The sequence below is a fragment of the Rattus norvegicus genome, chromosome 14 (assembly GCF_021556685.1).
Source record: "Rattus norvegicus strain SHRSP/BbbUtx chromosome 14, alternate assembly SHRSP_T2T, whole genome shotgun sequence".
NCBI lineage: Eukaryota > Metazoa > Chordata > Mammalia > Rodentia > Muridae > Rattus > Rattus norvegicus.
Window position 1 is genome coordinate 100,491,183 of NC_141547.1, and position 26,318 is coordinate 100,517,500.

At 42.3% G+C, this 26,318-nt stretch overlaps 1 protein-coding gene across 23 annotated transcripts in view; it reads right to left on the reverse strand.

Annotated features, from left to right (window-relative positions):
• Ehbp1 (EH domain binding protein 1) overlaps nt 1–26,318 on the reverse strand; it is a 253,134-nt gene that overhangs the window by 39,832 nt on the left and 186,984 nt on the right. For 8 of the 23 annotated variants that reach the window (XM_087583548.1, XM_087583543.1, XM_087583557.1 and 5 more), the window contains 5 exons: nt 19,168–19,315; nt 10,115–10,239; nt 7,689–7,827; nt 7,427–7,533; nt 4,646–4,769 (listed from right to left, as the gene is read on the reverse strand). In XM_087583548.1, the coding sequence (XP_087439674.1) occupies nt 4,646–4,769; nt 7,427–7,533; nt 7,689–7,827; nt 10,115–10,239; nt 19,168–19,315 (643 nt within the window). 23 annotated transcript variants of the gene reach the window in all.

Below are 26,318 nucleotides of genomic sequence, written 5' to 3' on the forward strand. Positions count from 1 at the left end.
CAGTCCCATCTGAGCTGGGACTTAGGGGGGCAACTATCATGATTCTTTTAAAACTGCTTAAGGTTATAAAGGTGCAAATTTCCCCATGTGTTTAATTTTTAGACTTAAAGTGTGAATACAATGTTATTTTAAAATGATCTTCCACATTACTGGATGAAAACACTATATTCTATAATAACGAAGAATGACTATGGAATGGAAACCAGTCAGAAATGGAGAACAAGTGGCACTCAGTACAATAATACAGACGGCAGTAAAGTAAAGGACTCACGGCTTCCCCATTGTACACCTCATCTGCTGGGGTCACTGCATCCGCTGGGGGTCACTACGTTGCGGGAAGATTCATTGGTATAGCACTTACACATAGTGTCATCTTGGAATATGTTTACCACATATTTCTAATTATGTTTTGCTGAGAGCGGGGGAGGGAGGGAGAGATACGAATGGCTGACTCCAGACTATCGCCGGTTTTGGATTAGGTCAGTAACCAGCTAAGGAACCACCTGCACGGATCTGCATGCTTGCTCTGCCCTGCAACCCACGGCCTTCCGAGAGCTACCGCCTCTCACACCTGTGGCGGCTCCTCACTGTGCTGCATGACCCTCCCATGCTTGCTCTCTTCTTGTTAGAGCAGCCTGTCCACATGCCAGGAGAAGGTCCAGAAGCTTGGGCCTCCATCCAATTTCTTCCTTCTCCCAGCTCCTCAAACAGGTAGTCCTTAAACCCCTGAGCTACTCACACTCTAGGAAGTTGGAACTCGGATAGTCATTAGTACTAGTTAGTGAAAGAGCTTCATTTGGGACATGTACTTTGATTTCTAAATTTCCCAACTTGATTGAGTATAGAACTTTAATAGGATCCAGAAATCATACTCCTGGGTGGATATATATATATATATGTATATATATACATATATATATATATATATATATGTGCAAAAGAACTGAAATGGTGTTTCAAACAGATGTCTACACATAAATGTTCACACTGGGCAAAAAGCAAAAACAAGATCTGTCAATCAGGGGTGAAGCAATGACTAAGCTAAGAGCACTGGCTGCTTTTGCACAAAACCCAGGTTTGATTCCCAGAACCCACATGGCAGCTCATTGTTGTCTGTAATTCTAGTTCAGAGGAGCCAATGCTCTCTCTTCCAGCCTCCATGGGCACCAGACATGCACACACATGGTACACAAACATACGCCAAAACTCCCATACATATAAACAAAAACTTAGTTATAAAAACCTGTCCATTCATAGCAAAACAGAAGTTGAGCACAGAAGGAGAAACCACTCAATTCCATTACATGAAACATCTAGAAAAAAATAAATTCAGAAACAAAATGGAAAGGAGTTTAGGGCTTGGGAAGGAAGAAGGAGAGTTGTTGCTTAATTGAGTATAGACTTTCTACTCTGGTGGCAAAGATTTTTGTATATGAACAACCACACAACATCGTGACGGCCTTAAATACTAGAGACCGGTACACAGAATATACACAGAGCCGTGTATTTCCAATGGTTAGTTTTAGATCATGTGTGTTTTTAATCTGTAGAAAGCGGAATGTAGCCTGCATACACAAGTACAGAGGGGTGGGTTGAGCAGTGCTCCCAGCCTCAACAAAGATCTGGTGGATGCAGGGTGTGTTGGTGGAGCCTCGGTCCTGGCACTGCAAGGGGAGGCAGGCAGGAAGACAGTTCCAGGCTAGCTTGGGCTGTGTAGTTACGACTATGAAGAAAAGGAAGAGAAGAGGAAATGAGAGTGAGAGAGACAGGAATCAAGAGCTACAGAGCTGAAATTCCATGCTCAGGCAGTGACTCTGCCTCTCCTAATACTTCCTTTAAGTTTTATTTCATATTCTGTGTATGTGCTCGCACATGTATTCTGTGTATGTGCACCATGCACATGTGCACACACAAAAGCACATGCCTGCTGTGTAGAGGTCAAGAGGTCAACTTTTGGAGTCGGCTCTTTTCTTCAGTCTTTCCAAGGGTTTTGGGGTCCAATGTAGGCCATCAGGTTTGCTCTGTCAGCAGTGCTGCCCACTGAACTACCTCGCTGGAGCTAAGGTCATCGCAAACGAATCACTTCCCCTACGTGAGTCTGAGCAAAGACTATGCTGTGCTTACCTCTAAGGCCGAATGAGGTTTAGGAAGTACACCGGCATCTCTAACACACCAGGAGAGAGAAACTATTAAAGTACATGAACTGGAATGTATGAGGGCCCCAAAGAAAGACGATTGTTTAGTGCTCTTGCCTCCTCGTGTTTCACACACTAACTCAGTGCTCTTGCCTCCTTGTGTTTCATATACTAACTCAGTGCTCTTGCCTCCTTGTGTTTCACACACTAACTCAGTGCTCTTGCCTCCTCGTGTTTCACACACTAACTCAGTGCTCTTGCCTCCTTGTGTTTCATACACTAACTCAGTGCTCTTGCCTCCTCGTGTTTCACACACTAACTCAGTGCTCTTGCCTCCTTGTGTTTCATATACTAACTCAGTGCTCTTGCCTCCTTGTGTTTCACACACTAACTCAGTGCTCTTGCCTCCTTGTGTTTCACACACTAAACTAGCTTTTAGCCCGAGTCTGGTTTTGTTTTGTTTCTTTGCACTACAGGAGGTTTGTCAGAGCTCGAGGTGATTTCTGGAGCCTATCAAGTTGGGTCAGTTCCAGTCTGAGTCTGAGTTCTGTCTTGTGACTAAGGGATATGACAACCCCTAAGGGATTCTAGAATCGATCTGTAGTCTATAACCCTCGAGTAAAGCTGGAGGAGGCCATTTCCAAGCTGCACTGGTGATGCACGGGCTGGGAGAACTTGAGTCTCTTTTGCTAGAACCCTTGATAGATCAGCTCCATGAATGGAAGAGGGAGAACATTATTTAGCTTCCTTTCTTCTAGCAGAAGGCCCCTTGTACTGGCACCACAGTAACATACACTTTACTCAGTACAATCAGCAGAGGCAATCTTCCATTTAACAATGCAGCAGAAGCAAAGCAGAAAGTCATTATCAGTCACCTTAAATTAGAGAAGTTGTACTATCAAGTATTTGCATTTTATAGCTAGCCTTTAGAAACTAAAGAAAAGTATAAATGTAAAACAATGTATTAAGTTATAGATGTATGCCTTCTCCATATGACTACATGTACAGAAGGCGGGACACACAAGACTTGGGATGACTACTACTCTGGTGTGGGGACAGGGGCCATGCCAGGACTCCGGTGGCCTGAATTCCGCCCAGGGCGTGGGCTTGGTGATCCGTGGACCCTGAGCAGCTGCTCTATCTGCCCCTCATCAGCATGAGTCCCATCAGAACTACTTTCCCCACAGGTTTTCTGTTTGTTTGTTTGTTTGTTTTATATTTTATGGTTTTTTTTTTCTTTTTTCCTTTTTTTTTTTTTTCGGAGCTGGGGACTGAACTCAGGGCCTTGCGCTTGCTAGGCAAGCGCTCTACCACTGAGCTAAATCCCCAACCCTGTTTTATATTTTAAATAGAAGAACTTTTTCTCCCAACTCTTCCAAGAGGCCAACTACTTCAAGTAAAATAAACCCAAGCTCGCTGTCCTTGAAGAGAGGTAGGGAACGCTGACAGACTGTCAGGAGCAGCTCAGGAGTTTCACAGAACGGCTTGAAGCCAGTGTCTCTCCACTGGATCACAACAGGCTATCTGACTAACTTCTGATGCCACCAAAACCTGCATTCTCGAATGTCCTATATCAGAAGCTTACTTCTGGTAAAGTTATATTACTAAATACAGTTTAAGAAAGCAGACAAGAAAAAGTTCAGGAAAGCCTCCAAATTCTAAATCATGCTGCTCTTTAAAATGGTCACAAAGTTAAATCATCTAATTTGAATAGATTTTTAACCTCCCTTTTTGGTAGGGTTCTCGTACCATGACTTACCTTTAATTTGGGGTGAAGGGTTTGGACTTACTCCTCAATTGTCATTATTTTGTAGGAGTAGCACTTTAAAGAAACACACACGCATATACACACACATGTACAGAACAGCTTCCTGTGCTCTTAGATCTATATACTCTCCACTGGCAATCAGCACTGAACACCACTGACTCCACTCAGGGGCTAGCTCGCCGTGCGAGCCATCTTTACAAACCTTGCCACAGACTTCAATCCTTTCCAATGCAGCCATGACATAAAGTATTACAGACTTTTAAAAACCTGTTCTCTTGGAAAAAAAAAAAAACGTGGAGCATCGGTAACCAGATAGTATTCTCAAATTTCAGTGATCTAGTCTGCGGAGCCAGCCCTCTGCACAGCACTCTGCTTCGTGCGGTACACGGCGTTCGCTGGCCAAATCTTTCTTTTTCCCCAGTGAATCAGTAGAACAGTAAAGATCTTACTTTTTTCTAAGCAGTGGCATATCAATGAGGCACAGATGTGTATTCCAACTCTGCATGGATGAGCACACTGTTCAGTAGTGCTGGCTCACGCAGTATCAGGGTGAGTTATCACTTCCCAGGAAGGCACTCTTATCACCAGGGCCCAGAGAGGTGGCTGCAAATCGCAGCCTTTTTATTTTCAAGGCAGTTTTGCTGAACATTCAGGCTTCAAAGATTCACACTTCCAAAACTCTATAAGAGTTTGTGAACGCTCAATTTGCCAAAACTGTTTACAGTGTAATTGGGCACCGTACCTGTGTCCATGAGATAGCGGAGGCGTTTCTCCACCAGCGCGGCACGAGTGTCAATTTGCTTCTGCTCATTCTCCAGTGCTGCCAATTCCCCCACAACATACTGACTGGTGTCTTTGAACCCTTTCTGTTAACGAGAACAAACAGGAAGGGGGAAAAATCACTTGTAAGTTGCATTTTTCCTTTCTATAAACACTTAGTAAAGCACTTACCTAGAGAAGCAAACACACACTTAGACTCAACCTTAGCACCAAAATGCACCCCTCCGCCCACATTTAAGAATCTCTCATATGCATCATGTGTGACAAACTGCTGCAAAGACTGGACATGGCAGCCGGTTACTGCTGCATTTCTAAATCCACACCCAGAACTGCTAGATATAAAAAGTTAACATTGGCTACGTGGCTTTTCCCCTTAGAATATTATGCCAGTAAATTAGGCGTGAACAAAGAAAGAATTTCTCCTATGGTGACTACTAAATGTTTCATTCGAAAGAACAATATGTAGAAGCAAGGCTTTACCATGAAGTTGATCTTTAGAATCTAATTTCTTCTGCCGAAACAAAAAGTGAACAGACTGCCCTGGCTTTTGCTGTTGTAGGAATTATCTCATTTGATATATACGTATGTTTTAAATGATAGAAAGAAGACGAGTATGGTTGCACATGTCTGTAACTCCAGCAGGAGCTACAGGAGGTAAGGAGCAGGTGAACTGCCGATGTCTTCAGGGCCAGCCTGGTGTATGTAATGGGTTCCAGCCTGGCCCACCTGGTGAGGCTCAGTCTCAGAAATCAGGACTGAATGAAACAGAATTTGCAGTGTCTCCCTATTTTCCTCTAGCTGGGTCCTGTACATCACTGAGCTGACGTGTTACTAGTCTTTAGGGGTATACATTTTATCTGGGAAGGCATTAAACCTTGCTACTTAGGATTTAATTCAACTTGTTCACTAATTTTAACAAAAATTATATTTGTAACTGAAAATTTACTTTCAGAGTTATTCATGATTTGAAAATGCTCCTATAAATTTTGCTTGAAATACAAGTTTTATTATGAAATACCAGTACAGCTTTAAGTTTTAATTTTTATAGTATAGGTATATATTATATGGGCAGGATTGTTACTTATGGTATTGCTACAATAAGTAAACAAAAAACTCTCGTTGTAACTCTTGTACCCTGTGAGATTCCTAGATATTAAACGATAGCTGAGCCGCTACTCGTCACAGCCACCATCGCCAATCTGTAAAGCACTGTTCATTCAGAGGCACAGAAGTGGCACAGTCCTGTCAGACGCTTTCCCAGAGCAGCTGGTGCAGGAGGCACTGGTACTAAGAGCTGTGAGAAATTATATTCTTTAAGCAAGAAGCAGAACCAAGAGCTACAGTTATTATAAATACCCAAGGTCAGTTAAAATGTTCAATTACAGCTTACACGTTTCCTGAACTATTTTAAAGACTGCATTTTTATTACCTTTATTTGTTAAATTGATTATGCCGGTTGATAAATTTAAAGTTAAAATATTTTAGAAAACCGTCAGTCTGGCACTCTGATAGTCACTACGCTGTTTAAAGATTCATACAAAATGGACAGTCTCCATTTCAATGTAGGCTTCTGGTAAATAGCAAATTTAAGAGTGACCTGGTAGATACCAGGTACCTACTAGACAGCACAGAGTTTTCTAAAGGACTTTTCTGTTTGTAGTCCCATCCAAAGGGATATAACAAACACTGTACTCTGCAGACAATACAAACAAGAAAGCAGACACTGTGGCAACACTGAACTTCGTTGCACAGTACAGATTTCATAGCTAGATCTCCCAGTTCTGCAGCGCTACCAGCCGCCAGACCTCTTCCGTGTGCGCGCACACTGCCCACAAGTGCTCTGAGGCTCATACACCGAGTGCTTTCTCAGGAACCACTAGGGGTATTTTTTTGTACTTAAGACTTTTCTGGGTCTCCTGAAGGTAAAAAACATAAAATGGGGGTCCTGTTAGAGCCCTGAAATGCTGTTGGTGACTTTGAGTCACAGTTTAGATGATTTTAAAATTCCAAAAAAGATGAATTTTTTAACAGTGAAAATATTCAAACTGTAGATAATACCAAAGTAACACCATCAAAGAGAGCCGCACTTCTCTCTAGACAAAAACTCAAGTTAAAACTTGTTCTCCTTGCTTCTGTCCCGCAGCTGTCCATCAAAAGCAGCTTTCTCCCCGCGGTCTATCAAATATTTCCCTCACAAATCAATTTTACACATGATCAGCCCATACCCCTACTGAGCTGAACCTCCCCGTTAATTAAGTGAAGAAATTACCATATATATTATATTAATGCAAACATCATTCAGCTAGTAATTCACGGCTGATCTGGATAATGGAAAGGTTGAACACCCATTAACCCAAGCCAACAAAATGGGTTGGCTGAGAAATTCTAGCAGGTCTCATGTGACTTCTCCCTCTGACTGCAGCCCTGCAGTATCTGCTATTGTAATAATTAAAATCCTCCCGGTAGATCAATACTGGAATCTCTTTATGGGAAGTGCCCTGATGGAAATGTCTCAAGGAAGCTGGGGCTGTGGAACTCTGAAAAATTCATTTTTTTTTTATCTGACAATTATCACCACTCTGCAGACTAATTCAGCAGCGTACCCCTCTCACACTGCTTTGAATGTGCTGGAGATTGACATCTTAGAAAACCTAACATCTCATTTTAACAAATAAAGGCACTATTTCCACATACAGTTTGGAATTATCAGCAATCATGAAACCACACAAAAAAATTAATATACATTGAGTACTTCATCTTCTGATGGCTTCCTCTGAGCTTCGGTTATCATTGCCTTCTCCTCATCGCCTCTCTCTGTATCTTCCTGTATTGATCTCTGTCTTTTCATCTCTTAAAAAAGGGGGGAGAGGCATGTAAAATTATTATAAAGCTTGATATTTATATATTAAATATGGCTTCACATTATCAGTGTCTCTACAGTTAATACATAGACGTCGACAGTTAAATACTGTTACATCATGAGACGGTCCTAAGAGCGCTCCTACCTGGTCTGTTCTCAACATACTGACTGAAAGACTGGAGCTGAGTCTTTCTGACTGTGGAATCCTTGTTGAACACAACAGGGTTTCTGAAACGTTCTGTTGCTTTCTGTAATCGTTCGGTCCGGAGATCTTCCATGCCATTCTAAAAGCAAAAAAAAATAAAAATAACACGGTAGTCTCGAATGCGGAATTGCATGCCAGGGAGGCATTTCTACCAGTTCAGGATGATGCTGGCTTCTCTAGGCTGCTAGGAAGTGCACCTTACAGCATTATAAATAGCTCAGCGGCTAGTTCTATGGCCAGTCAGCAAAAACTTGGGGATTCACAGTTTAAATCCTCCATGGCTTCGATGTCAGACAGTACACGCTCTTGTGTCTTCTGCTGGTGACAAAAGCATCATGAGAAGCCATGTTACCTCCTTTGCCCCCCACGACTCTACCCCATCAGTTTGTAGTCCTGCGGACTTGTATGACAAGAAGAAATGGTTTCCAATTTTATGCCCATTCAGATAACCTCTAATGCTGGGCGAGGGCTAAAAGGTAGGATTATAATGCTACCCCACTGAACGGAATTTCATCAGCTATAACTTTTCAAAGCCTGATTTGTAAGTAAGCCCTTTACAGCCAAGGAAACTACAATTATCTTTTCTGGGAGCTTCCTATGTTAATACTGGTAACAAATTCAAATGGTTCTATCAACAAGAAATATCCCAGCAGACTGAGCCTCAGCAGCTCAGCGTGTGGAGGATGCAGATACCGAGGGGCTGTGTACCAAACAAATATTTCATTTTATACCTAATCTTTTATTATTTTTATTAAGTGTTTTGAAAGTAAATAGGGGAAGGCTAAGATGCATGACTAATAGCTAAGCCTGCTGAATGCTGAAACTGGTTATCAAAAGCCACCAAGACTTTGGCCTTCCTCTGCATTGAGACAATCAGTAATGAGGGAGCCCTCCAATGGCCTATTCTCTAGCCTCAAGGAGGCCTGGGATACGGAATCCTCAAGGGAAGGTAACAGTTTATCCTTTTCCACAAACACAGAATGCCTCATTTATAAATGTGTAAACTGCATTTTATTAAAAAAAATAAAAACCCAAATCAATGCCGAAAGCCGCAAGGAGCAGATGGACGCTGTATGCTCTTTCTAAACACCATTTTCAAAACCTCGACTAGGAAGAGTCATGCGAACGCAATCTTTAAAGTCTAGGTTTTGTTGGAATAACTTTTTCATATATGTGGATAGCTGGCTTATGAGAGTGAAACAACTGTTTAAATTTTTCAAAGTTATTTGATGTATTTATCATGAGGATCAACCTTATAATATTCTAATTAGGTAACTATAATGCAAAGACTTTTGGCTTTAACTTCTTAAAAAGTTTTATTTTTTTATTGTTATTTTAATGATTATCCAATAGTTTAAATCTTAAGTCTTTACTAATATAAACAAACATGGCTAAATTTTTTTAGGGCTGGCAATGCTAAAATATCAGTGTGATTAACCAGCAAATCCCATCTTAAGAATCCTTTTTATGACTAGGAACTTCTGCCACCTTACAAATGTATTCCTCTAAACCCACTAATTCAGTTAGCCTTTTCAACCCATTGTATTATTCTTAGGCAAGCTTCATTCTGCATTAAATCCAGTGCAGAAAGCTAAATTGAACGCAAAAAAAAAAAAAAAAAACCAAAAAAAAAAAAAAAAACCAAAAAACAAAACCCACAACCCACCAACCCACCAACCCACCACCAGCCCCAGACCAGGCTTCTTTATTCAGAGATGGAGAAGACTTCTGCCTCTGCCACACACTCGCATCAGCAATTACAGAAGCAGCGAGGGACAGGGAGAAATGAGGGCCATTGTTTTGGGGCTTCAAAGCTGCTCTGTCTCCGGGAGGAAATCCTTTCAGTCAGCAGGGCAATCCCCACAGTCCGCAGGTGGGCGAAAAGTTACCCAGGACTGCTGTTCCCAAAGCTGGAGAAATGCTAATGACAGAATGTGAGGAAGGGAGGTAGGAGGTGGGGGTGAGGACAGTGTGGAAGTCTGAAATAACAGGGACAGACAGACAGACACACATGCACACACATGCACACATGAACATGCATACACACATGCATATATACACATACACACATGCATACACACGTGTACACACACATAGGCCATTTGGTCCTGAAGGCTACAGTAGATAACATGGCACACATTTTACACAGCGGCTTTAGATGCTATATTCGCTCACATTGCCATACTCAGGCAAAATATTATTCTTGGAAATAGCAGTAGCTGGTGCTCATCTGCATGGCTAAAAGATTACAGAGACAGGGGACATGCTGGGATTCTCGTGACAATTTTCCTCTCGGCAAACTCTGAGTTCAACGACAGCTCCTATGCACCTCGCCTGCTTGAAGCTGCCAAGCCGGCAGGATTTACCTTTTCTCCTTGCTCTGAGGTATCCGTTGCAGCTTTCTGTGCGGCACTGGAGAGCGAGTTTGCCACCTGTGGCTGGGCATCTAAGAGCTTCTTCAGCCTCAAGTCCACCAACTTACTATTTTGCTCTGTTAAACAAGCAAATACTGTGAATGACAGGTAAGGGCACGGAGACACACAGGCTACCAATTTTAAGTGACATCACAAGCATATTAGTAAATGTCAAAGGACACTGGACTAAGACAGTACACAGACAGACACACAGAGCTCTCTTGCTATATATATTTCATCCTCAAGATCAACCCCTTAAAAAACACAGTCAGTGCGCCTGAAGATAACAGTTATGCTGTAGGTAATACTCGTTATGATGACCTGAACAACAGAAATATGTGATATACATACACATAACTGTATACACGGCACACGATAAGACAACAAGCAGATACCTAACAGGTGCTCTGTTTGCTTATCACTAAGACCGGCTCTTCCCTATACTCCTGGCTAGCTTGGAACTCACTATGTAGAAAAGGCTGGACCTGAACTTGCAGTGATCCTCCTGCCTCTGCCTCTCGGGTGCTGGGAGTACAGGTATACACAACTAATAAAGCCTGACACTTGAATTCAAATTATATTATCTCTACCTCTTCAATGATTTTAGTATGTTAAATTTACACATGCAGTAGCATGTTGAAATATGTTATTAACATGATCTCAGTAATATACTCACTGTCAGAATCCAGTGTTTAAGTGTGTACATATATATCCAGCATCGAAATAGTATATGCTTGCAATTACTTTCTACTTAAACAGCAGAAATACAATAAAATTTATCATCATTTTGGAATGTATAAAATATAGAGATGGAAAGTGTCCAAGCTATGATTATAACTTTTCAAAAAAACAATTTCAAATCATCTTGCCAAGCACATTAATTTCTAATATAAAGTCATTAAAAATAAGTAGAAACAAATATTTCTACTTTAAAATTCACACAAAGTGTTTTTTTTTTTTTTAATAAAACGGTTGCAGAAGACATGCCAACTTTTGGCGAATGGTATTTTTCACAAAGATTAATAACTTTTCTAATTATAATACTCTTAATAAATGTCATTATCATTACTTTCATGCAAATTTTTCAGTTTATACTGCCAGGCAGGCTTTTTTCAACAATATCAGATGAACTATGGTCAAACCAAGATAAAGATTGAACAATTTATTATTAAAACAGTATGACTTTTATATACATATTGATAAAGGAATTTTGGAGAAAATAAAGCAGGATAAAAATCATACTATTTCCTGTGTGCCTCCAGACCCCAGTCTGTACTCCTATTCTTACTATCATAAACTGCAGCCATGGACCGGGAAGCCTGTGTCTGCATATGCCTTACCTTACTGAAGAGCTCACTGCAGCTGGGAGGCTGATGCAGGAGGATTACCAGTTCCAGGGTAGACTAGGCTTACAGTGAATTCCAGACCAGCCTGAGCTACGGTGAGAGTCCGTCTCACATGAAGCAAAACATCAATACCAAATAGGAGACAGGGCGTGCTTCCTTTTCAGCAGTGACGTCTCCACTTCTACTATTTACTTGTTATCTTTTATGTATATGTGTGACATGTGTGGGTTTGCTTGTGTGTTTGTTTGTACATGTATGCATGTGTCAAATGATACTGGATGTTTAATGTTTTTGAGACCAGCTATCTTAGTCAGTAAACCTGGCACTCAGCTTCTGGGCCAGCCTTGCTGCTTGGTTAGCCCCAAGTGGCCTGCTGTCCCCTGACTTAAGGGCTGATATTACAGAAAGGGGCTTTTCACCTGGGTGTTAACGATCTAAACTTAATAGACTCCATGCTCCCAAATAAACCACCTCCCCATCTCTGAGAGAAGTTATTTTTTTCTTCAAGTACAAGAATCAAGCTAGCCAGAATTAAAATTAGTGAGATTTAAAAAAGAAAAATCCTACAAAAGTTGCAACAGCTAATTTTTCCATTTTACCCAAGAAATGGCTAATTTTCCTACCTATCCAATCTATTTTAAGTAAGGACATGCACATTGCTTATTTTACTGATTTTATAATTCCATATTCAGAAGTCTATCTTCAACTCCTCAACAGTAAAAGGATGTTAAGAATTCTCTTCCCTCTCTCTTCTCTCTCCCCCTGCTCGGTTTCTAAGGAAGAATTTGTGGTAACCTTAAGGGGAGGACAGGCAGGCAGCAACACAAAGAGAAACTGAAGACAAATTCTGTTTTTAAGAAAGAGCTAGAAGCTGGAGAGATGGCTCCGCATTTAACAACACTGGTTGCTCTTCCAAAAACCCAGGTTCGATTCCAAGCACCCACACAGAGGCTGTAAATGCAATTCCAGGGGATCTAATGCCTGCTTCCGGCCTTCAAAAGCACTAGGTACATACTTGGTGTACAGACATACCTGCAAGAAGGGCACCTGTAAACATAAAAAATAAAATAAAATAAAATAAAAGTTTTATTAGAAATGAACTAAAAGGTGGTTTTAGTTTTGCGCCAAACATTTAAAATGCTTTCCCTAAATATTAGGATTTTCTTGAACAAGTTTAAGTGCCCTGGCCGCTGTGTAGAGATAATATATCTCAATGCTGAGTCACGAGGGAGGCGTTGACAGAAGGCCATGAGTTTTCTCAATGGCTGCTGTGGTCAAGAAGCCCCTGGACAGATGTTTTCAGGAGAAGCAGCAGCTAGACATAGCAGGTCCACTGCAGGGAGGAGTGGGGCTGCCTTCCCTCCCCTCTCCACATCATCATCAGGGGAGGTCACTCACGAGACCTTCCTCCTTATCTCTGTAAAGAGAAGGTCAGAGTTTTCACTGCTGTGAGAACTCAACTCAAGAACCATTTGTGGAGCGCTTGGGATGAAACGCTGGATCGCTGCCTGCTCCTTCTGAGGGCACACAGAACGCACACCCCACAGCAGCATGTTTATATTGTAAAAGAGAATAAAGATGGCCCTGGTGTGACTTACGACATGACAGAAGATGTCATATTAATCCGACTGTGGTCTAGACAAGGAGATTTCGGAGTGCCCTACTCTATAATCAATTGTTCAGCATATGTAAAACAGTAATAGTACTGAAAGCAAGCAAGAAAACTGCAAAATAACTCAGTAAAACTACACATTTTGAGAGAAAGATCTCATAATATAGCCCAGGTTGGCCTCAAACTTACTAGATAGTCCAGGCTGGCCTGGAACTTTTCCTTATCCTCCTGTCTCAGCCTTATGGATCAATAGCCAGTACTGCCATTAGTAATTCTAAACAAGTGGGTCTGATCTATGGGTTTAGATTTGATCTGAATTATTTCAGTTATTCCACATGTAGTATACAGTAGTACAACAAAACAATGAAGCAGTGAGGAAGCCACCCACTCCCTGAATGCCTATAAACTGAAACTTAGAGTGATTACTAGTGATAAAAGAACTTACGTCATAATTTACTATACCAATGTTAAGCTATTTGAACATTTAAATGAAAACAAAATAATGAACATTTATGGAAGGTGGAGTTGACTAATTAGTGAGGGCATAAGATGTAAAAAGAGTACAAAAATAAATTATTACTGACAATGTAAAAATGTAACGATAAAGTTTGCCATGCAGTAGGACACAAGACATTTATAATTTGAAATTACCGGGAGTGTCAAGGTCACTTTCTATATTAGTAAGTTCATCTCCACCTCCTACCACAAAGCCTTCAGGACTCTCCTCGTTAGTATCTATCTCAATATTATCATTTTCATCTGTAAGAACATGCAGCAATCACGTTAGTATAGCATTCATATTTGTCCTCACCCCAAAGAAGAAAAACGAGTATTTCAGTGACAGTGACTCTCAAGTCTGACAAGGATAAAGCGAGTTGAGAACTTGGTCTTGAGTGACTTCCCCTCTAGTGGATCACCAGTTATATTTTACCTTCTGATGTCAAAGCTTAATTATCACATCACAGCAGATGCAGCAGTTTGGACAATTTGCCACCCGCTGTCTCTAAATCACCGAACTCATTAAATCTTTGTGTTTTACTGTATAATGTACTAATAATCACTAATTCATGATATATGGAAATGAAGTTGAAAACTTAGCGGAAAACCTCTGAAACTCTTGTTTTTGTCCCTGTTAGATATGATTGTATAAGCACATCTTGTTCGTTTTGGGCTTCCCAGTTATGGAGCCACTGCTAATGGCAGTTAACATTGAATGGGCTTCCTGGCAGCATGAGGCCTTAGAAGAGAGAACGATGGCCTGACAAGAGCCTCCTCCTGGCACAGGGGAAAGGCAGGGACACAGTCGCTGATGCTGTTAGAGTAGGATCCCAGGCGCCGTCAGCTGGCAGCTCTTCACTAGCTACGTCCAGAACAGCTATTTCGCTCACTTCCTGAAGGTGAACACCTTAACTTCATGGTCCTCAAAACTTCTCCAAATAATTCTGCAGCTTAGCAGATGAATTAGCAAATATGCCCAAGTGCTAACAAGGTAGTCAAACACTTCCGAGGTGATCTGTGCCAGAGACATTAACAGTAATGGTTTTGGGACAGCTAGCTATACTTGGCTGCTGTCAATCAAACACCATTGGTTATTACAATTAACCTAGAGCCAAAGTACAAAATATTGCATTCATTTTTTTTTTTACTAAAAAAACCAACCAATGGGCGAGCCCATTGGGATCTATCAGATCTCTTTAGATATGGGGTCACTCCTGCCAATGCTGACCTAGCTGCTGAGAGCTGGAGACTAGAAAAGCTGCGGGTGGAAAGTCCAGGTGTTGGAAACTCTGTGACCTGAAGACGCGGGATGGAGAGCCCAGCGTAGAGGAGCTGTAACAGGATTCAAACCTGATCAAAGACTAGGGTATGGGGAAGGAGTCAGGTGAGGAAAAAAGTTCAATCAGCCTTTGACAATGGCTGTGCTGTGGGAAGTGGCAAGGAGTAGACATGCGGTAGGACACGGGTACTTGTAAGCTGCCAAGTCCCGTGTCACGTTAAACAGGTGCCACACGTGTTCTCTCCAGGAAAAATGACCTCCATTTATATTACCACTCAGCAAGGATCTAGATGGATTAACTCAGTGTTTGTATTCACATTGTTAGGCTTACATAAAACGATTACTATTTGGGAAGACAAACATAAAAACTGACCTTCTATCATCTCACCTATGAATGAGGTTTTACTTTCCAGTCACTAACCAGCTTGAAGTGAACTTTAGATTCTTTTCAGCAGTTACAACATACTTCCCAACAGCTGGGAAACTTCAATGCATTAACAGAACTCAAGTACTGTGTGTGTGTGTGTGTGTGTGTGTGTGTTGAAAGACATCACATATATATCTATGTATCTACACACATCGATCGATATAGTTTTCTTCATGGCTAACCATGGAAAATCGAGCAGGTGAGCACGGCAGAGCCAAGGGCAGAGAAGCACTGCCTGAGTGAGAGAGAGCACAGGATGGTCTGTGTTCTGTGCTCTGTGTGCAGGAGCAGTGAGTGTCAACTGTGCTTACCCATACCCATACCCATACCCATACCCATACTCATACTCATACCCATACTCATACATACCCATACTCATACCCATACCATATTCATACCCATACTCATACCCATACTCATACCCATACCCATACCCATACTCATACCCATACTCATAACCATACTCATAACCATACCCATACCCATACCCATACTCATACCCATACTCATACCCATACTCATACTCATAACCATACCCATACCCATACTCATACCCATACTCATACCCATACTCATACCCATACTCATACCCATACCCATACTCATACCCATACTCATACCCATACCCATACTCATACTCATACCCATACTCATACCCATACTCATAACCATACTCATACTCATACCCATACTCATACCCATACCCATACCCATACTCATACCCATACTCATACCCATACCCATACCCATACTCATACCCATACTCATACCCATACTCATACCCATACCCATACTCATACTCATACTCATACTCATACCCATACCCATACTCATACCCATACTCATACCCATACTCATACCCATACTCATACCCATACTCATACTCATACTCATACTCAAACGGAATGTGAGGCCGTGAATGCACTGGCTGACGCTGTGTACTACTCCAGCACATCGACACAACCGATCTTAGACTCTTTCCTCACGGGTAAAGGAAATAAGGATATCTGGTGGTAACATAAAAGGAATATCTACAACCCCAAACCAAAAAAAAAAAAAAAAAAAGAAAAAAAAAAGAAATCCAGGCTGTCATTAAAATATATATTCAGAAAAATAAAAGATTCAGGAGGAAGTTTCTCACTTAACCTTTCTGTTATTGTTTGTTTGTTTAATTTTCAACCAAGGGCTCCAGAAAATTCAGAACTTTCAAATGCAGTACAAGTATTGTAAGTCCTAAACAAAGAAGAAAATAAAAATCACAGAAAATCGTTAAGATTTTATTTTGGCCCAACACATTTTGTGATTCACACTATCCCAATTTACCATGGGCACTGGATTCCAATGAATCCATGTGAAGTTTTTGGTTGTGCTACGTAAGGATCAACAAACTACCGCCCAGGAGCAGAATCTGTCCCGCCGCTTTTGAGGGTGGAAACGCTATGCCTGCTCATTCAAATATGACTCAAGGCTGCTTTCAGAGGACATGGACAGAGCAGAGCTGCTACAGTGGAGGCTGGGCGGTATTTCCTCTGGCCACGTTAAAGAGTTTGCTGATTGCTGGCTCTGACAAGTGGTGGGGTTTCTGGATAGGCAGGTGCAAGCGTAGGAGTGTTAGCATTTCAGGAAGAAGGAGTGTTAGCATTTCAGGAAGACTCTCACCACTCTACCTTTCCCTACAGGGCTCTCCAATGCACAGGCTTGACAATCACAGCTCATTCCTGACATCAGTGCAAGACACCGAGGTGAGGTGAGGAAAGACAGGCTTCTATCAGCTCCCTCATGGTCATGGGCCAAGATTCTACTGAGGCCAGAGAACAGGCCCACTCTACCTGCCTCAGGTCAATCTCAATCCTTTCTGCTTATCATCTGCACTTGCGTGTTTCTGTTGTAATGTTCACAAATCGCCAAGTTATAGGGTCATGGTGTCTATCCATGAATTGATAAAGAAATCTTCAGACAGTATGGACAGAACAGTACAGAACCACAAAAACAAGAGAAGCCCATCATTTCTCCCTGTGGATGGAAATGGGGTCAGTGTGTCACGTGGACAGCCAAGAAGTAGTGTTCAGCATGACACTTTCACACAGACTAGAGAGGAGCAATGGACGCAGCAAGGGAAGACAGGACAAGGAGACGATCGGACAGGAGAGAGCCTTAGGCACCAGCCTGGCCCTTATTCTTCCATTCACTCTGCTCTCTGTGGTTACTTTGACTGTCACATGACGTCAGGACCAGGTCTTCGCTTTCCAGACTGCAGGAAGAGCTAGCTCCAGTCCTGGGCTGCAACCCTGACGTTTCTTGGTCTGGCCTAATCTTGACAATCACAGCTCATTCCTGGCATCAGTGCAGTAATCTGGCCCTATACACTGCAAGGGTGCTTGTATTTTCTTTTTTTAGAAAAACATTTCTCATCTGAGGAGAGGGTTGATAGCCTTCAACAATTTATTTTATTTATTCCACATATGTGTGCCTGTGTATGTTAGTTACAATGACTGAACCCAGCGCCTGACGGGTGCTAGACAATACTTTACCTCTGAGCTACACAATCAGAGCAATATTACTTACTTTGCACAGACTTACTCTTCCCCAGCTCCAGCTCTCTCAGGTTTGATTTAAGCCCTTTTACCTCCTCTTGAGGGTAATAATATTCTAAGGCCAACTGAGGACAAGTACCTGACACTCTTATTACATAATTTCATTAGATAGATAGATTATACATCTTTGGATTTACTTTGAAGGAAAAGCTCACAGGCCCCTTGAATGGACTCCTATAAAAGTGCAGTTTCAAATTAAGAACCACCAAACTGAGTACTGAGAGCAAAATTAAAATTCTTTGTTTTATATGGTCCTTGTCTCAACATTGAGCTTCGAGTAATCTGCAAATACTCTAGGGTCATGGTGTCTAGATGACTGTCTCAGGGTCAGGACAATAGAATCGACCTAGAGAAAACTGGTACGAACTATAGTGATGATTTTTACATATTGGGATATACCTCTTGACGCTGGGGTTGCACGTATATACCACCGCACCTCGCCAAAGACACTTCACAAACTTCCATCACATTTTATGTGCGCACATGGAGGGTCCGGGGATGACTGTACCATAGTCCACATGTGGAGGTCATAGGACAAAGTGTAAAACGTCTTTACTTACACCATGTATGTGCAAGGACTGAATTTAGGGGAGCAGGCATGGTGGAAAGTGCTTTTGCTAGCTGAGCCATCTCACCAGCACAAAAAATACCACTGAAAAGGGCTCATTGAAGGGGAAGTCTTGGAGCTGGTGCAGGTGGGTTTAATGGCAAACGTGTGCTTAGCACAAGACTCATGGACTCCATCCCCAGCAAAGCCAAACCGTGTTTCCTAAGGAAGAGTCTCGACTAGCAATCCTACCATCCGACCCTTAGGACTCGAGTACATCTCACCTGCTCTTCCAACAACGAGGCATCAAGGGATCTCATAAACCTAAAGAGTGTAATCTACCCCCTCCCCCCACCCTTTGTCTTCCTTTTGAACCAGGGCCTGGCTATACAGCCAGGGCTGGCCTCCAGCTTGAAGTCATCCCTGCCTCAGCCAGGATTACTGGCTTACTCGCCTATGTCCAAGCTGAAGAGTGATGCCTGCATTAAAAATGAAGGCACAAGTTGACCTGGAAAAAAATACCATTTAGCTCTGATTTACTCTACTCCCCTTGGCTTAAGACAAACAAAGCGACCCACACCCGTAGGCTAGAAAGTTTACGGTCTTATGTAACATTCCAAGTAAGAATAACAAGTCCTAAGAGGTCTGCGGAAGATTTCTGGGTTCTCTGTGGAACGAGTGCTACAAGATTCTTTCGCTCACCTCCAGATGCCTTTGACCTTTCTTTCAACTTCTCTGCGGCCATTTCACCATAGCTGGGAAGTTCTGACATCTTCACTCCACATCGAGCTTCTGCTATTAGCTGACGAGCCCTCTCTCTCAGCTGCCGACGCCTCTCTTCATCTTGGCGCTAAGATATATTGAACAGTTGCCAAGTCAGTAATGACAGAAATGCAATTTCATTTTCAATCTGATCATCGTGATAGTAACTGCTTACAGCGTGGTGCTTGGCCCACGGTATAAACAGGGCACTCCGCGTCAGCTGGATGTCATACCATTTTAAAAGACATCTTAGAATCAGCTCTTTAAAACATTTACAAATCATTGTAGTAAAATGTCCATCACAAATTTAAATTAAAGAATGTTTGGCAACACAAACTATTAAAGAAAAGGCAGAAATTATTAATAAAAAAAACAGACTTGGAGAAGAAAGTTCCAATAATCAGAATAGAATTTTAGTTAATAACTTATTCTTTTACAAATAAAACTTAACTTGCTATTTTCTAATAAAGGTACTAAGCACTATCTAAAATACGCCTTGATGCTATGAAATACAGCGATACTTAGATCAACGACAGGAGTGGCATTTTCCATAGAGTAAGAGTGAAGAGAATAGGCCAGTTAACAGTTCTAACCTAAAAAATTCCAACAGTAACAGAATGGTGATATGAAATTCTTTTTTTTTTTATTGATACATCAACTCTTAGAGGCACAATAAGGAAAAAAAATCTGATAATGTCTAATAAAGTTTTGAATTTAAAATAAGTAAAATCTGCAACAAATAGGTAGGATAGTTGTTGAATTCTCTGAGGGGTTCAAGGGATGGCTCAGCATTTAAGAGAAAACCCTGAGCTGCCATGAGGACTTGAGGTCTGACCCAGTATCCATGTAAAAAGCCAGGTACAATCTCTCCACACAACTGCAGCCCCAGCACTGTGGGGCACAGAGACAGGGAGACTAGTGCTTGGTAGGTCCAGGTTCCAAGGCGGAGAATGAGAGAGGAAGACCCCTGAAATCTGTGAGGCCTCTGTGTGAACAACACACACACATATATTCATTCTCTCTCTCTCTCTCTCTCTCTCTCTCTCTCTCTCTCTCTCTCTCTCTCTCTCCTAACATTTCCTAATCTCCATAAAGCATGTCCATAGTAAATATTGAATAGCTGTGGCTTTGAATACATCATCTCTTCTTCCTGGACCATGGTTCTCATATCATTTAACTCCTACTGATTCCTCAAGATCCGGCTTAATCCACTCAGCCTCCTCTGACATCCTGCTCTCTTCATGGGTGGAATTGCGTGCTCCTTTCTCGTCCACTGTCCTGTCCTGTGTGCGTGACAGTCACTGGTATTGACTGTCAGCTTGCTAGCATCTTGAGCCACCTGGGAACCGAGCCTCTGGTCATTCCCACGAGGGACTATTGTGACTTCAGTAACTAAGGTTGGGAGAGGCTCACTGTGGTGCAGTTCATGCTCTGGGAGGTCCTGGAGGAAGAGAGTGGGGAAAGGAGCTGGGCAGCATTGAGCATTCATTGTTCTCTTCTGCCCTGGGGCTGTAATGTGACCAGCTACATTGGGTTCCTGTGGCCTGAATTTTCCCCACCATGATGAACTATGAACTGAAATAAAGCCTTTCTCCTTTGAGTTGCTCTTATCAGAGTATTTTACACAACAATAGGAAAAAAGACCTAAAGAAAAAAAACCTCAAATATAAGGCACATGTGTAAGTATTTTTCTCTTTTTTCTTCTTTTTTTTTTTTTTCGGAGCTGGGAACCGAACCCAGGGCCTTGCGCTCGCTAGGCAAGCGCTCTACTGCTGAGCTAAATCCCCAACCCCGTGTAAGTATTTTTAAAGCAATACTTCATCATAATTTTTGAAACAACAGTTTTGGTTGGGGCGGGTGGGGGTCCGAGTAGACAAAGGTATCATGGCTTTTATTTTACACCTGCAGGAGTGGAATTGACAGAGACCCGTGTGGAATGGCTATGGTAACTAATGCAAGTAAGCTGAGGAGGCCAACTGACCTACCCCAGAAGCATGCCCCAAGGCAGCAGGAGCCACTAAAGGTGGCTTGGGATGTTGGCTTTTCTATGTTGTTTGTTTTTAATACATGCTTTCTAAAGTTTAGGGGAATAGAAGATTAATCTAGCAACAGTGAAATATAGGTTAACACAAGGAACTGGAAGGACATGAATTAGCAGGTTTATCAACAGCCCAACGAACCTACAAGAACATTCAGGAAGACGGGCTACGAGGAACAGGAAAGAAATGAAAGAAACCGATCTGAGACAGAATTAATTTCTGTCTTAGTGATTGAGTAGAGATGTGGACAGAAGCAAGAAAATAGGAGTTTAAAAGTTTAAAATGAAATGGGACCTGCAACTATGGACTTATAGTAAACACAGGAAACAGAAGCCAGCCGTAAGAGACCAACGTCTGGCTGAGGGGTGGGGGCTTGATGAGGGAAGGGTGCGTCTGAGCGTGTGTTCGTGGTGAGCTGGGAAGCTGGTCTGAGGCTGTGGTGTGAGGTAAAGCCAGGGCCACAGTGCTGAAGGCTGGATACATGGAAGCCTGAAGAGGGAGGAGGAGGCCGGGGTGTCGAGAGGCAGAAAACATGCACATCAGTGATCATGAGATCAAAGTGGAAGAGGCTTCCAAGAGAAGGCACCCAGAGGCAGAGGCAGAGGCAGAGGGACTTCTGTGAGTTCAAGGCCAGCCAGGGCTAAATAGAGAAACCCACCTTAAAAACAAACAAAATAAAAACGACATTATTACCACCATGGAAGTCAGAAGTTACTCAGAAAATTTGAGAGGATCAATCAGGCTTGGTAGATAAGAGAAACCAGAGAAGTGCAACTCAAATCTAGGGACTTTAAAAGTCACTGGCTTTTTTGTTTGTTTGTTTTTTGTTTTGTTTTGAGGTAGCTAAAAAACAAAGCAAAATAAAACAAACAAACAAACCCAAGAGATTTTGGCATCCTCAAAATTAATAAGATTAGATTAATAGGTGTGTCAGGTAGGCCTAGGGGGACACTCTCAGGTTCTTGGTAGGCAAATCAGCACACTTCCAACTATCAAAAGCAACAGTGAGTACGAAGAGTTGAAGAATAATCACATGAATGAATGAAAGCGGGTTCAACATGGCGGTAGGACGTTAAGATCGTAACTCGGGAAACCTGCAAGGACAAAAAAGGACACACAAAGAGGACGTGTGTAAGTCAACGACGGGGGATCTCTAGTTCAGAGGCTGGCCTTATCTCCACTAACGCTAGGTCAACCACACATCATCTGTGTTTGGATATGAAGCATTGTGTGTACACACTGTTTACAACATTCTATCCCAAGCTAAAGCCAATGTGCCTATAATTTCCATTTTATCCATAACATGAGGACAGAGGAGCAAAATGAACAACACAGACAGAAAGCAGCACCCAAACCAACCTCCACAACAACTCAATTGCGTGTTATCGTAGACACATCGAGGGGAGAGACTGCCGAGTGACTCAGAGAAATGTGAATCTGATCACAGCGTTCAAAGGAACCAGCAGGGTTGACAAGGGCTGTGGCAACGTTCTCCTAAGCATACAGGGAGGGGATGGGGCTGGGCTGTTGGGAATACACACAACTGTTACAGTGGAGTCTTTGGACCTCAGCGTGTGCAGTGTAGCTACTTAGGGATGCTTACAGCTATAGCTGAAGCACGTGGGAGGCAGAGGCGGGAGGATTTTGAATTTGAGATGAGCTTGGACTATACAGCAAGACCTTCACTTGAAACAAGAACAGCCTGAAAGTGGTCTTTCTATTTAAATTTTCTACAATGTAAGCAAAGCACTCTTGCAGAAGACGTGATGCTAACTGTAGGGGCTGGGAGGGGGCAGGTGAGATGGTGACTTCTTTGGGAAGGATAGTGAGGAAGCAAGAGAGCTCTGACAAACGGTTTCTTAGCCTCTGGAAACAAGCTCACGTGTGATGTGCAGGGAAGAATGAAGATGTAAAGGAAATATACAAGAACCTTTCACGTAATACCAGTCTTCTGGACTTTGACATACAGCATGAATAGTGAAGGTGAGGTCTGATAGTGATTTAGTGGTGGTCTATGGTTCCTGAGCTTCATGTGCTAAGTTCACTGGATTCTTATACCCTACCCTTTTTAACCAGTAGCACCAGACTTCAAGTCCAAATGCCACACAGCAAAACATCCAAGAATTCAACCCATGTCTGTCGGACTCCACAGCCCTTCCTCTCAACTACTAATTATCTGAACCCCCACTGTCAAGGTAAACACAGATGCCATGGCTTGCATCTGTAATCCCAGAATTTGGAAGATGGATGCAAGAGGATCAGGAATTAAAGGCAGCCTAAGTTAGTGAAAATCTAGGCTAGCCTGGTCTACAAGGATACAAAACCAGACAGAGTCAAGAGGCAGGAGAGATGGCTCAGTGGGCGAAGACTCTGGAGTTGGATCGCTGGAGCCTACTGGGTGGATAGAAGGTTCCTCTTTCTGACTTAGCTGCCCTCTGACCTCCACAAGCATGTTGTGGCGTGTGTACCCCCACCCCAAATAAACAGAGCCATCAGAAGAAAAACCAAAACAAACCCCAAAAGATCAAGTTACATGGCCAGCCGACCAAAGCACAATCTTTACTAACCCTGCATCCTTCTTCCACTGAAGGAGAGTGGGGACATGAATCAAAACCACGATTTAATATGCTGAAGGCAACAAGATTTAAGCCAACTTCATTACATGAGTAATAACTTCTTATGGAGCTAGAATATGGTGATTCGCACTGAGATGAAGTAGTCTTTGGCCATTTTAACTGATTTAAAATAAATGATTCTGCCTTTTCGAGTACAAATGGGAACCTGTTTTCTTTACAAGCTACAACCTCCCAACTGTAGGCCGAGAGCTCACTAAGGGTGGCTGAGGTAGGCAACCATTAATTAAAAAAAAAAAAAAAAGGCTCTGAAAACTGGTCACCACACCGCAATTTCTATGTAAATTGTTTATTTGTCCTTATTTACCCTTCATTGTTCTCCACACAATAGAGAAATGCAAATGAACAAATCAGAATGCAGCCCTGCCGGGGCTCTCCGTTTATAACCATTAGCCCAGAGGTGTGCTGTAATTCAATTCTCAAGTAGCAAGATTGAGCCTCATTAACAGGCAGCAAGGGCAGGTTACAACTCATAAAACCCTACAGTAAACAAAGTTTATAGACACAGAGCACAATCTTGAGCCTGATTGACAGAGTGCTAGTTCCCTATCAGATTGCCTGAATTTACTTTTCTCCTGATGTCCTTATACCACAGAGACAATTCTGCCTGCACCGCACTCTCCAGTGGGATGGCATATCTGTATTGTTCGACTGAGAAAATAAGAGATAATTGTTAAACGTCCTGGAAGTGTAGCTCAGTGGTAGAGCATTTGTCTGTTTGGGAAAAGCTCTAGGCCCAATCCATGCCTCTCCGTCCCGAAAAAAGTCACCAAGGAAAAAAAATGCAATTGTATGGACTGAATACACAAAACAACTTTAGCTTAATTGGGAAGTCCTAAACTTCCAGTTTCTTTATGAGAAGATCCATTCTAAGTAGAACTATTTCACTTATATGTAGCTTCCATTAAAAGTCAGGTCGTGGGAATTGGGGGTCTAACTCAGTTACTAAATGTTTACTTTCCACGTGTGGGACCCGAGTTCAGTATTCAGCACCACACACGGTCAGTTTATTGGCAATATTTAAACAATAGATTAGAATTTTGCCATATTTACTAAAAATGGCAAGACTGCTCGTGTCCAAAGACCACATGACCAGAGGGTAGGGCTAATAACCATTCATTGGTTTTAGTAGAGCATTCCCTGCAAACCGCTCAAATATGTTGGTAATGTTTCTGAGGATGCCTAAATCTAAGCACAGAAATGTGTTTTTGTTACCTTCCTTCTGACTACTCTACATACAAAATGAGACAAGGACTGACCTGCTGCCAAAGTAGATCACCAGTCTACTTGGGAAACTCTTGTGGCCACCATCATTAAAGGTAGGCCATTGACCTCTCCCTACATAAACCCCAAAAGCTGATAGATAGTGACCATTTCTAAGACATTTGCCTTTTCTACAGAGGTACCATGACTCTGGAAGCTAGCCATACCTTTCTTTCTAAGGTGTCTTCATACCCTGCATGCTTTGTCTCTGCTCTGCACAGCGCTATGTGATAGCTATGGGCATCTTGACTGAATCTCACTTAGATACACCCACCAGTGGTTGAACCTCAGACACGCTGTGTGCGTGTAAGAAACAGACTTAGCTGTCCTGAGATTTTAAAGCAATGGTCCCCCATAATCTCTGCTCCTAGCGTTTTTTTTTTTAGGCCCCGCTATTATTATTGTGATATTAAAGTTCTTGTTCTTTACAAAGTCAGTTCGAGTTCTCCTTTGTCATACTCAGGAAGTCAGGTGATACGAACTCATTTGTTTACACTCATTTAAAGCCTGGGTCCCCATCTTGAATTAGAGACCCCTAGGAGAGAGGTGAATGCAGTGTCACCATCTTCGAGGCAAGGCCAAGGAGCCTGCACTTCAGTGCACACAAGCTGGGTCAGAACTAATAACTTTGGACAGAAGCTGAAAACATAGCCAGCCTCTCCTTGCCTGTCTCCAGGTGGCGGCTCGCCGTTTGCCTTATCGCGCTGAAATGGTCTATGATCTGCTACCGAGAGAGGCACTAGTAAAACTTGACGAGTTATGGACAAACTCTCCTAGAATGAGTAATGTAATTCCTTGTTTCCTTTCCATAAAAATGTATTGGTATGCAATTTTTATATTTCACAGTTCACCGACACCTAGGCGAGCTGTCTTCCAGTGCTCCAATGGTGCTGCTTTTAATTTTACCCTCCTTAGCTGTCGTAATTAAAGTGATCTGCGGTGGCACCCCAGCAGCTCTGACACAGCCCTGACACCCCCCAGCAGACTCTGTTTTTAGAGGGAAGGAGGAAAAGACTAGTTTCATTTCATAGAGAACAAGAAAATCAGGCTTCCCCAGTTCTCCCCCTTACCAATTGTTCTCTCAGCTGCCTTGAGCTCTTAAGAATCAAATAAAAATGGCTGCTATGGGGGGTCCCTCTTAGTCTTGCCGCAAATG